This window comes from Pyxicephalus adspersus, chromosome 4, assembly GCF_032062135.1.
Source record: "Pyxicephalus adspersus chromosome 4, UCB_Pads_2.0, whole genome shotgun sequence".
Classification (NCBI taxonomy): Eukaryota; Metazoa; Chordata; class Amphibia; order Anura; family Pyxicephalidae; genus Pyxicephalus; species Pyxicephalus adspersus.
The window spans coordinates 28124616-28138420 of NC_092861.1; the positions used below are offsets into that span (position 1 = coordinate 28124616).

General features: G+C 43.3%; 1 protein-coding gene across 1 annotated transcript; it reads left to right on the forward strand.

Moving 5' to 3' along the window:
* Positions 1-6541: 6541 nt before the first annotated feature.
* LOC140330002 (alpha-1,4-N-acetylglucosaminyltransferase-like) lies at positions 6542-12521 on the forward strand (the record flags this gene model as incomplete). Its single annotated transcript, XM_072410369.1, is given in 2 exon segments — positions 6542-6991; positions 11949-12521. Coding segments are annotated over 2 exon segments (1023 nt in total), but the record flags the coding sequence as incomplete, so codon positions are not given.
* Between the last annotated feature and the right edge of the window lie 1284 nt (positions 12522-13805).

Sequence of the window (13805 nt, forward strand, 5' to 3'; positions counted from 1 at the left end):
AATGAATGGGAAAATACTTTGATAAAATGCTCTAGAAAACTCACGATTCGTGGTAACAAATCGCAATTTTTTCTAAAATAGCGGCTACACGTGTGAGGACATGGGGCAAGGAACTCTGGGAAGGCAGGATGACCCAAAATGCCATGCATGCAGCCAATCAGCAGCCAGCCAGCCAGCCAGCCCTGTGATGTCACAGCCCTATAACTAGTCTCAGCCATCTTGGATTAAGACATTTTACAGTGTTCTGAGTGCAGGGAGAGACATGTGCAGGCGATAGGGAGAGTGTTAGGAGAAACCTCATTGTGAGAAAAAAACTCAAAAAATGATTTATAAGTGCTGGGAAAGGATAAGGAGGAATTTCATTATTATTTGGGGATCCAAATAGCCATTATACAGCTCTGTCATTCCAGCAATTTATAAATCCAGAAAAATATATAGGCAGTTCACTGTTGCAGTTATTTGTGATGAAAGAGTTTAGTGGCCTATTTCAGTACAAAAACAAAAATGAAAGTATATTCTCAGTTCACTTCTGCAGTTATATGTGGTGAAAGCGTTTAGTGACATATTTGAGTACATAAAGAAAAATATATATGCATCAGTGCCATCATACACATCAGTGACGTGCATACACTACTCGATGATGATGAAGCCAATCGCACTTGGGAGCCGGGTGAAAAAGGGGGTTCATCATCATCAGGAGAAGAGGGTGGCAGCTTGCCCGTGAGGCAGTGGATGAACCATCAAGGTGGTAGCATGTCTGGTAGTCAGCAGGGTGGCAGACCACTACTTGCTTCGCAGCAGCCCACCTGCCCGGGAAGTAGTGGTGCAGGGGTTCATGGAGGCAGTGGCAGTAGCAGTCAGTCAGCCCGGAGTGTTGGGGGAAAAATCACCTACTCGGCGGTGTGGCAGGTTTTTGTTAAGCCGCCGGAGGAGGTTAACATGGCCATATGTAGAATATGTGGGCAAAAGGTGAAGCGTGGCCAGGGTGCCAATGTTGGCACCACGGCCCTGTGTCAACATATGCAGCATCACTATAAAGTGATGCTGTGGTGATCCAGCCTGCCGCAGCAACTGCTGCATCACCTAGTGGGACGCACCAGCTTTCAGGCAGTCAAGGCTCCACCACCTCAGCCAAAGCTAGCTGTATGTCATTTCCATCTTCTGTTGGTCCAGATGCTCCTGCTCCTCCTCTTCCTACTCCTCATCAGTCATTGCATCATAATCATTCACTGAAGTGATTGCCAAGAGAAAACAGAATGCGTGCACTCATCCAATGGCGCAGAAGCTGAATGTGCTCCTGTCCAAGTTGCTGGTGCTGCAGTCCCTCCCTTTCAAAGTGGTGGATTCTGCACCTTTCAGAGAACTGATGGCTTGTGCCGAGCTGAGGTGGAGAGTCCCAAGCCGTCATTTCTTTGCGAAAAAGGCAGTACCAGCCCTGCACAAATATGTAGAACAGAAGGTGGGACACTCCTTGAGCCTGTCAGTGTCTGCCAAAGCGCACAGCAGGGCCAACCTGTGGAGCTGTAACTGCGGTCAGGGACAATACATGTCCTTTACGGCCCACTGGGTGACAGTGATTCTTGCAAAGACACACCAGCAACTTGGCCAGGTGACACCGCTTCCGTCTCCACGTTCTCACGTTGCTGGTCCTGCGACAACGTCATCGCCAACGTCATCTTCTATCATGTCCTCAGCCTCCTCTGCAGGGACAATTCACAGTGCCCCTCCAGAATACCACATGTGCAGGGCACGGCGGTGCCACGCTGTTCTGCATCTGGTTTGCCTTCGGGAACGGAGTCACACAGGGGAGGAACTGCTCCATGTGATTCATCAAGAAATCGAAACATGGCTCTCTCTGCGACAACTCAAAATTGGAACCATGGTGACCGACAACGGGAAGAACATTGTGTCTGCGCTGCATCAAGAAAGGCTGATCCATGCACCCTGCATGGCACACGTCTTCAATCTGGTTGTCAAGTGGCTCCTGAAATCTTCCACCCATCTGCAAGACATCATAAAAATGGCCAGGAAACTTTGCCCTTCAGCCTGTCATACCCTGCAAAGCACACCCTCTCTGAGCTGCAGCGGGAGAACGGCATCCCCCAACACTGATTTGCGATGTTTCCACAAGTTGGAATTCCACCCTCCATATGTTGGACCGACTATACGAACAGAGAAAGGCCATCAACGAATTCTTGATGATCCAAGCAGATAGGAGTACTCCCATGTGTAACTTTGATGTCAGCCAGGGGCAGCTCATGCGTGACACCTGCCGCTTTATCAGGCCCTTTGAGGAGGCCACGTTATTTGGCAGTCACCAGGACTACGGGATGAAAAACGTCATTCCACTGCTTCATGTCCTGGAACAAACAGATGCTGGTAATTCTGGCTGGTTAGGGGACTGGAGACATGGCGCCTAGATCTCACGGCCACATGAGCCCTGTGGGCGTTGAACTGGAGGAGGAGGACATTGGAGCAAAGGCAATGTTTAGCGTAATGGGGGGTTTTTCTACTCAGGTAACAGGAGAGGAGGAGCAGCTAGAGGAGCAAGAGGGAGTAGAGGAAGATGAGGCAGAGGACCCAGACACACTGTAGCAGTATGCAGTGGAGATGGAAGCAGGGAGTCCCTCCGAGTCGCTTGCAGAAATGGCCCACTGCATGCTCACTTGCTTGGGCGGTGACAGCCGAATTGTCACCATTCAGCAGAGGGATGATTTCTGGCTCTCCAACTTGTTGGAACCTCGCTACCGGTCCAAAATGGCGGCCTTTTTTACACCCGCTGAGAGGGAGGAAAAACTGAATTACTACAGAGACATCCTATGTAGTCAGTTGGCTGCTGCCTATCTGCCCCATTGTCCATCTTTTTGCAGGTCTGACTGGGGGGGCCCTCTGCACTCATGTTCCACTGCCATGGCTGCTGATGAGCAGCTTTCACCTACTGTCCAGCAGCTAGACATAGAGCAGAACCTGAACCAGCAGGTGGTGGAATACATGGAGTCCACCCTGCCAGCCGTCACTGAAGATCCGCTGGACTATTGGGCAGCCAAACTTGATTTGTGGCCGCAACTGGCCGAGGTTGCCCTGGAAAAGCTGTCCTGCCCGGCCAGTAGTGTGGCATCAGAGCGGGTGTTTAGTGCGGCGGGGGCCATAGTTACCCCAAGAAGAACTCGCCCCACCCAAAATGTGGAGAGACTGACCTTTGTCAAGATGAATCAGGCGTGGATCAGCCAGGATTTCCACCCACCAATGCCTGATACATCTGATTAGATCATCCATGCCGCCTGACCCAAACCTCAACCAAAAGAGACCGGTTTCTTCTGTCTCAGCTACTACTCTGAAGCTGCCACACATCAGGTGCCAAGTGCTTCTACTTTCACCCACCACCGCCCCACTTAGCTGCTGCTATCTCCACACTATGTCACCTTGCCACTCTGTGGTCTCCTAATGCTCCTGCTGCTATCGCCACACTATGTCACCTTGCCACTCTGTGGTCTCCTGATGTTGTTGCTGCCATCTCCACACTATGTCACCTTGCCACTCTGTGGTCTCCTGATGCTGCTGCGGCCATCTCCACACTATGTCACCTTGCCACTCTGTGGTCTCCTGAAGCTGCTGCTGCCATCTTCACTGTACTGTTTATTTACATTTCTTGTGCTCATACAAGGGATTATTGTTACTCTATGAAATTTTTTTTTTACAGTAAAACATTTGAAAATTAATCGAGCAAGTGGTTAAGGGTAAAAATTTATGCCTATATCTTTTCCTGGTGTGCTCAGTCCTAGGACAATCCCGCCGGATGCTCCAACAATAGTCAGCCATCATATGTACATCCTTTCTACCCTAATACTATCCTTCCATGACCTTCAAATCTTGGTGGAATAGTTCACCTTGCTTATCACTGACTGCTCCAAGGTTTTCTGTGAAGCTAGAAAGATGGCTATGCAGAGAATGCATAATTCATGTACAAACTTTTGCCAACATCATCACAAAGAAAGTTTGAGGATTTGTTTCTAATACTACATATCCACCTGGATATGAGAGATGTTTTGGAATTTCTCTAGAAAGGCCTGGATATGGGGCACAGCCTTAACACCTTGAAAGGTCAAGTCTCAGCAATCTCAGCAGATGCAGGCCACCGTTGGGCTCTCGTACAATTCAAGGCAGGTGCCAAAATGAAACCCCTGGGAATGCCAAGATTACCTAAATGGGATCTACCACTTGTGTTGAATTTTCTGGCATCTGACAAGTTCAAATTGGCCAAAAGTATTTCTCTGAGGCTGCTATCACAAAAGACATACCTTCTTGTGGTTATCACCTCAGCCAAGAGAGTTTCAGAAATTGCTTCTCTAGGGGCCTTCATCACTTTCTTTTCAGATAGGGTAGTAATAATACCCAAGGTCAATTTCATTCCAAAAGTGTCATCAATATTCAATTTGAACCAGAAAAATGTTCCCCCTATGTTTAACTCAGATACCAATCAGTGGGTCAATGAGCTTGATGTGGGCAGTTGCCTATTCACTTACATGGAAGTCTTCATACGCAGGTCGTAGTACCTCTTCATTATTCCCTCAGGCATAAATAAGGTGAAGAAGAAGGCATTTAGCAGGCTCATCACCTCTTGGTTGTTAAAACCATCTCCATGGCATTTATGGCTAAAGGCTTACAGACTCCTTCAGGGGTTACAGCTCATTCAACACATAGCATTTCAGCATCATGGGCAGCATGGGGACAAGTGTTTTATTTAATTTTCATTACTGTGTTGAACCAACATTGTTAACTACAGTTGACTGGTTAAAGTGTGTTGTCCACAGTCTCCTCATGTGAATAAATATACTTGAACATCCCTGCCTGTGTTAATCCAGTTGCTTTCTATTTGCATGCGGCCATGGAGCTGTCAGGAAAAAGGAAAACTAAATACTTACCTACTGTAGTTTTTTATTTCCTGACAGGCTCCATGTCAGCTTGGAATCTAACCCTTATTAAAAAGCAGGACTAGTTAAGGAGCACCAGAAGCATGAGCTGACTTTATTTTTTTAAGGAGTAAGGAGGATCAAGAGGACTAATCCATTTGTATCCTGACACAGAGCCCGTCAGGAAAGGAATATTATGGTAGGTTAGTATTTAATTTTTTGTTATTTCTGCTATTCATCACATAATTTTAGTGCCCTATTACTAAGTTATTGGAAATGTACAGAAGGTAGTATGGGGCAGGAAAGGTTTAGCATGATTATTGTGCTGCATTTTTGGTCATTCAAGTGACTATGCATTAAGGTATTGGAGTCTGCAGCAGGTGTTTTCATGAACCGTTAAGTTTCTGTACCTTAGAGAGGGAAGCAACATTTCATGCTTAATGTTCCCCCTTGTAGCATATGCTTACTACTAGTGTTGGTCCAATATCTCTCTATTCAAGTCGACAGGTATTTGATCCAATAGTGAGAAATTGTCTGGGTGATCAAATGCCGAATTCGAACACCATTCAAGTCAATAGAGCGAGAATTTGGGTTTGTTTTAGGGTCTTAGCAATCAGATTGCTCTTGCAGCCCTTTACTAGCTGTATGTGTTCTTGGATAGAGTTTCTCTATCCAAGAACCCATAGTACAGTGCTGCAACAGCAATAGAGTTTTTCTATCGAAGAACACTGGTCACTACAGGTGATGAATGAGGACAAGTCCCCATTCATCATCTATAGTGCCCGGAGATCGTAGTGGATGACAGGAGGATTCCCACGGCTGCACAGCCGAACAAATCATAATGTCATTGTAGGATAACCTGTAAAAAAAAAGTTAGTTAAAAAAACACAAACATTCAATAAATTACTTTAAAAATATTTTTTTTAACACATTTTTTACATTTTTTACCTGAATTTTTACCATCGAATCCCGTGTTTTTCATGTCGGGTCTATCCGAATTCGAACTGCCAAATTTGGGTAAAATATAAGGACAACCCGAATTTGAACACCAACACTACTTACTACTTCGGTACTCAAACCAAGGAAGGAGGAAGGAAGTGTATAGGTTAAATACTGAATACCTGTCCATGGATGATGATGAGGCCAGCAATGGATTTATGTATAATGTATGCTACCTAATTCATTGGGATCAATCAGTATAATTTAGGTGAGCATAGCTCAACTTTGTTATTACTACTCAAATAATGCTCTTGGAAGATAATATAAGACGTTAAAGTAAGTAAATTGTACAATACAAACATATCTAAAACCATTAAATGGAAATTATATAAAAACAAAAGCTTAGTTTTTAGCCTTTTTAATGTGCTCATCAATAAGTAGAAATAGTTTTATGATCACATCACGACTAGAGCACTACATTTAGCATAAATTAATTGATAAGCCCTGGGATTTTAATATATACAATGCATTAACACATGGGTGATTTCATTTAAATGTAATGTTGGCAATTTTGTAAACTTGTCTTTATAGTTCTAATATTGCTGTTATTAAACAGAAAAAGTTAAAAAAATTATTTTTATTGTTTTTCAGGTTTCCATTTTTCCTGTGGATTGATGTTTTGATACTATAAAATGATACAAAATTTAAAGATAACTGTATTAATGCTATTCATGACAGCTGCTGGATTTCTGTACAGGTCCATGCTCAAAGGCAACAATGTTTCCTACTTGTCCTACATCTTTATAGAAAGGAGAAATGACACTGCAGATACAATTGTACCTAAGAAAGTTACCGCAGAAGACATCCTGAGTGGTGGAAATAGCATCATATTTGTGGAGACCGGTGAAAGGATACGATTCCCATCCTTGGTCTTATGTGCAATCGAGTCAGCAGCACGAGTCTATCCTAACAGATCAGTGGTTTTTCTCATTAAAAATTTAAACCATACATACTCGGAGGAACAGGAGAAAAGATTTATTGATCATTACCCAACCATTTCATCACTGAACAACGTTTACATTTTTCCTCTAGTAATGGAAGATGTTTTCAGCAAAACACCACTTTCCAACTGGTATCAGAAGGTAAGATTTAGAAGATTTTCAGAAAACACATACAGAATGTACATTCTTTTAGGGGTAACATACAAAAGAGACATTCCAGAACACCAGTTAGTATTCACAGTCTTTTTAAAAGATAACCTTTAGATAATCAGAAACACAGAAAAACAGCAATGAGTTTGAACGCAAAACTGTAGTTAGCATCCTGTAACCTCATATTACAAAGTATTTAGAGAAGGGCAGCATACTTAGCCAGTAAGGGTTTGTTTTCTAGCATTTTGTAGATATCTTAAATCTCTTTCAGCAGTTTTAAGCTGCTTCGGTGATGCTATTTGTGCAGGTGCAACAAACTGCACTGCAGATTACCATGTTTATGGTTCTTCCTCCAGAGAAGGAAAAGCTACCATGCAGCCAGAAGCAACATGTTGCTTCCCAGAACTGTGCTGCACCTCCATTCCAACTGCAATCCAATTGCAACTACATGCACAAAATGGTTCCCAACTGATCCCATAAGGAAGAATAGGAGAGATTGAGAGCTGGACTGAGGGTGTAGCAATTTTTATTTATTTTAATTTAGTAGCAGGTCTGGATACTAGTGTTGTTGCTCGAATTCGGGTCGTCCTAATGTTCGACCCGAATATGGCAGTTCGAATTCGGGTCAACGAGAATTTTGTTGGATTCTGATCCTACTTGCTATCCATCAAAAAAGCCCAAAAAACTTCTGTATTTCTACATTCTTCTTCTGATTCGGTCGACATTTTCTGCGGAGAGCCAAATCCGTTTGCCACTCAGTACACCCCCAGCTGCTCTGAACGCTCTTTCAGGTAACACACTTGTGGCTGGGCAGGCAAGGATCTGAATAGCATGTTCTGCCAGCTCCAGCCACTGCTCAAGCTTGGATACCCAGTAGCCCAGTGGGTCCTGGCTTTGCAGGTTGCAGATGTCATATGTAGAGCTCAGGTACTCCTGCACCATCACTGAGTAGTGCTGCTGAGTGCCATTGGCAATTGCTGCACGACTGGCGGCTTGCTTCCGCAGAAAATAGCCTGCATAGTGTGGCTTGGACAACCTCTACCGCTGCTGCCACCCATGCAGCTTAAGGCAGTTGTTTGGCTCCCATGGCTGGGGAAACTGCTGGATCCCTGCTGCTGCTGCTGGCAGCCGGAAAGGCTGAGTACAAGTCCCTTACAAGCACTTCTTGGTAGTGCTGTATTTTAGGTCCCCTGTATTGGGGCAAGATGAGTTGTTGTATCTCGTATGTATCTAGTAATGTAGCAATCCAATGGCCGTCAGTCTTTGTTTTTATGTGTTGTATGATTGTATGCGCAGATCTTTGGCTATGCACTCCTGCATGAAGGCTGTCATGTGGCTCACTCCTGTGGGTCGAACAGCAGCACAGGGTTGTCGTCCTCCTCCTCCACCTGCTTTTGTCATACACGGAACATGCCGCCTTGTGTTTGGGTGGATGGATGCCATGTACCCTCAATATCCTCCTCTGCCCCTCCCTCTCCTTCTCCCATTCCTGTAATGTCCTCCTCATCCTCTTCCACCTCCTCCTTTTCAAGGATTTGTGGTGCACTATGCCTCATAGGCACGCATGTCCGAGATAATGTTAGAACGTCATCTCTTGATGCAGCGTTCACTCTGTGTCGTGTCCGAGATTAACCATCATCTGTTCCAGCAGGCATATGATAGGGATGGTGTCATTAACACAGGCCTGATTTCTGCTGATCATCTTGGTGGTCTCTTCAAAAGGTGACAATACAGTGCACAAGTCCTCAGCCACTCCGCAGGGCTGAAGAAAGGTAGTGTAGGTATACGTCTGAAACGAACAGACTCTGCCACGTAATCCACCACCGCTTACTGTTGTTAAGCCAGCTGCTGCAGCATGTAAAAGGTGGAATTCCAACATGTGGCCACATCACAAATTAACCGGTGCACTGGCAGGTTGAGATTTCGCTGTAAATCCACCGATCTTGCACTGACTGTGTACGACCGGTGAAAATGCGCTGACAACTTTCTGGCCTTCAGCAACAGTGGCTGGAGGCCTGGGTAATTCTTAAGGAAGCGCTGTACTATCAGGTTCATGACGTGAGCCAGGCAAGGTACATGTGTGAGTTTTCCACAACGCAGGGATGCCAGCAGATTGGCCCCGTTGTCACACACGACCTGTGTGTTGGGAGTTAGCCATATGTCCTCCTGCTTCCGCAAGGCACTTAGAATGGCTGTGCCTATGTGGCTAAGGGAACCCAGGCTTCGCAACCTCAGGACAGCGTGGCAACATCTGAATTGTGCACCGAAATAGCAAACTGCAGGTTGTTGCTGGCAGTGAACAGATGCTGCTGAATGGCAGGTGCTGGGTCTCCATGGCAAAGTGTCCCTGGAGGAAGAGGTTGAGGCACAAGAGTCAAAGGAGGAGGCCGAGGAGAAGATTGCATGGCGATGTGCTTTGTGCGGAGGTAGGTATGCAGGCCTTACTGCAGCTGCATTTTCCCCTGCTGCCACCAAAGTTACCCAGTGAGCTGTATAAGAAATATATCTTCCCACTCCATGCTTGCTCAACCAACTGTCTGTTGTCAGGTGCACCTTGCCAGAAAATGAGTGCTGCAGGGCTATGGACACATTGATCTACACTTGTTCTTGCAAAGCAGGAACACATTTGTCTGCAAAATACTATCACTTAGGCATAACCTACTGTGGTTTCACGCAGAGGAATGCGTAATTGAACTCATTGGAGTCCACCAGCCAGTAATGGAGGAGCTCTAACGCAATCAGCTGTGCAATTGCTGCATTGATTAGCTTTGTTTTGGGGTAATTTGGGCCATATTTCCTCTTGCGCTCCAGCGTCTGGGGGGATGGAAGGTTGGATGCTGCTAATACTAACCACAGAAACATTGGACGATGGGGTAGAAGTTGTGGGGTATGGCAATGATGCCTGGTCTTGACTGCAAGCAATGTGACAAACAGTAGCTGATCTGCGTTGCAGCTCCTGCTCAGCGCTGGTGGAGCCTGAAAAAGGTAACGCTTGGCTACACGCCCCACCTAAATTGCTGCCAGTAGCACGGGTAACTTTGGTGGCAGAAGGAGGAAAGGCAGCGGAGGAAGATCGAGCAGTTTGAGCTTGCTTCTTGGGCGGAGATGGTCGCACAGAGCTCCGTGCTTTGACCAGGTGTTTCCGCCAGGTTACCGGGTGGTGGCTTTATAAATGTGTGCTCATGCAACTTGTTCCAAGTTTGGGTTTTTGCCTCATTTCAAGTGTTGAGCACACAGTTTTCAAATGACCATAGTGTTGTCATCCCTATGGACATTAAAAAATGCCCACATGGGTTAACATCTAACTGGGACGAAAGGTGCTCTGGAGCTGGTGCTCGTGGTGCCAGTCCGCAGTTGTTGAGGCATAGCTGTGGTGACAGGCAGGTTCAGACGATGGTCGACTATGACTTGCCTCACTGGTACATGAAGAATGCAGTGATATTTTGCAGGGTTTCAAGCCACACAAAAAAATTCTACAATGTAGTGGAGTTAAGTCCACATAGGATGTCTATAATCTACAAGCAGACCAGGATTTACTGTTTGATTGGGCAGCCAAGTGGCACATGACATTTAATATTGAGAATGTACAGTTATGCACTTGGGTCCAACAACATGCATGCTTCATACTGTCTAGGGGGGATACATTTGGGGCAGTCAGAAATGAAAGAAGATCTGGGGTTCTGGAAGACCATAGACCTAATAATAGCATGCAAATCTAACCGATTTGTTTGCCCCCAAATTTTCTGGTCCATTATCCCCCTTTGCTTTACAAAGACAATTTTTACTACCAGATTGGGCAGCTCATCAAATATGAATTATGCAGGTACTACACTATTAACATGGTTCAGTGGCAGATCTCCCCAATGCACTGCAAAAACTTACTATCAAATACTCTCTCTGCCAACTTCATCTATATCGGTAATTCATTCCTGCTTCCTATGTTTTTTTCTCAAGCCTTTACCTACCTTGAATTTACATTTTTTGGCAAAAAAACTTTCCTTCCCTAGACTTCTTTACCAGTCCTTAAAAATATGGTTAACTAATCTTGGAGATAAACCCAATTTAAATTAATGCACAGAACATTTAAAGTTTTTCACCCATGAACCAGAAAAGGAGTGAATAGGCCCACTCACTGAAAAACAAGTTAATGATTTTCATGCAAAAAGTGTTACATTTCTTACAATAACTCACAGGCTTCCCCTTCCCAATGGACCCTCTTCTATGCATATTTAGATACTGGGACAATATCCTAAATGATCTGCTTAGTGTAGAAGCTCCTGGATTCTTCCTCCCCTAGGGCTAACATCTCTTCCTTAAAAGAGATCTTTTATAGAGATTATTAAATTCTGAATATAGTGGTGTTTCAGGAGATACCTGCTTTCTAGAAAAATGTCAGGATTTTATTGATAAAGTGTTACAGCAAACTAAGAGGTCTGATATATATATATATATATATATATATATATATATATATGATATGATATATATTATTTACACTGATCTGTCAATGCTCTATCATTGGCACTACCATTTTCTTCAGCTCCTCATCCAGGTGTCTGGTCTTCAGACACCTGGATGAGGAGCAGGCAGGGAAAACTTATGTTGGGATGTGAAAAAAGTATATACTGAATATTAGATACTGCTGATGATACTGCTCCCGGTTTGTATTTTCTAACTGGTGGAATTTACCTGGATTCACCCTTGTAAAGTATAAGTGGATCAGCATTTTTTTTCATTCTTATACAATCTGAATTGTCATGTAGTTGTCAAATGTGTCAAATGTCAAATTATATTATTCTGTGAAAAAGAGACAGTGGTAAACTTTTTCATCATAACAAAACAAGTCTAGTTGAATATGACTAATTACTAGTACTAATTGCTATACCATTTACAGAACACTTACGAATGTAAAGCCTGAGTGCACTGACCTTTTTTCTCTCCTTTCTAGATTGATATTGCTTTGCAATCATACTGGATCCATGTCAGCTCAGATGGCTGCAGACTAGCTCTAATCTGGAAATATGGAGGCATTTATATGGACACTGACATCATCTCAATGCGACCCATACCTAATTTGAACTTTCTGGCTGCTCAAAGTAGTCAGTATTCTAGCAATGGTGTTTTTGGATTTTCTCCCCAACATCACTTTACATGGACAGGCATGGAAAATTTTGTTCAGAATTATAATAGTAAAATATGGGGAAATCAAGGACCTACTCTCATTACCCGTGTTTTAAAAACGATATGTAATCTACCTAACTTCAACAACATGGAAGATATCATATGTGGCAATATTTCTTTTTTGAATCCTCAACGATTTTATCCTATTCCTTACCCAGCATGGGAAAGGTACTATGAGGTTTGGACCAAGTTGCCAACTTTTAATGAATCCTATGCTTTGCACCTTTGGAACTATATGAATAATAAACAGAAAACTATGGAACCAGGGAGCAACACTTTAGTTGAACATCTCTATCAACAATATTGCCCTTCAACATATGCAGCAGTTCAAGGAAATAAACTTATTGATTTTTAGAAATGCAAAGATGAGATATTATAATCCCATTTGTGCTTTGTTGCTTTAAATTATGTTTGAATGTATATAAGTTTATGCTGCTTTCTATTCAATTTGATTTACTCATCTCTTTTTGTTTCTTTTCAAATAAACATTTAATGCAGTTTATAATAGGACCAGTAGTCTAATTAAAGTCCAGAACTGCATGAAACCTTGGAAGTAAGTTGCATATCGTCACTCAGATACGTTTTTGTTAGGAGAAAAGCGGTTAGGTCTGTTTCTTGTCATTTGCAAGGTATTTTGCAGTATTTCATCTCTATAATACTCAATAGTAATAACAAATCTATTCTAATCTTATCAGGCCTGATTTGCATGGGGAGAATTCTGTTATAAATTTATAAGAATCTGAACTTTTCTGTTAAATGGCATTGAAGTCTGTATAAGCATAGTCATAGTTAGGTCTGGCCACTTGTAAGGCTAATAGACTAGGTAGAGTAAAGATCCCATAGCCAATATTCAGCAAGTGCTTCAAGAGAAGAGTACAACCAAGGCTAAATTTATATATTTGCTACACCAGCTAACTTGCCCCCCATCTGTTCCCCCTAATGACCTCCCCATCCTCATCCAGATCCCTCCATGTTGACAACTGGCATCTACTTCTCCACTGCTCGAGTCCAGTGATTTCACAAGAATGCTACCCACCCAAAGGTGGTTTAAAGACACCAGCATCCAGAAAGCAAGTATACTCCCTTGCAATAGAACTTTTGGCAAATTTTGCCTTTTTGTGAAACGCCAAAGAGAGAAGGGGCAAAAAAATGACTCAGGTGCATAAGCAAATAAGAGCCAACAAATGCACAGTTACCAGAATCGTGCTTTACATCCACAATAGTACACTATGATTGTGTACTGTTGCTTTAACCTAACATTTTATTTACATGGAAGTGGACCCCAGAAAATTATCGTAAGGTAATATTTTACTTTAAAGTGTATGTAAGAAATTTTGAGTTTTGGTTTTGGACAGTGCAAAGCCATTTTTTAAAAAGTTTTGAATAGAGTGGTAAGGGGTTAGTCTCTGTCAAGTTGTTGCTGTAATTGTCATGGGCTGGAAATTCACACCTCTGTTTACCCTGATGACTAGCATGACAAGGTTATAAGTCAAAACATGCATGCTTTTACATACATTTATATTGCCATAATTGTAGGCATAAAGTATGTGCCTTGTAGTGTAAATGCATGTAAAAAGTTATCGCAGTTTAACATTATACACTGTTGAGGTTCCACCTGTTAACA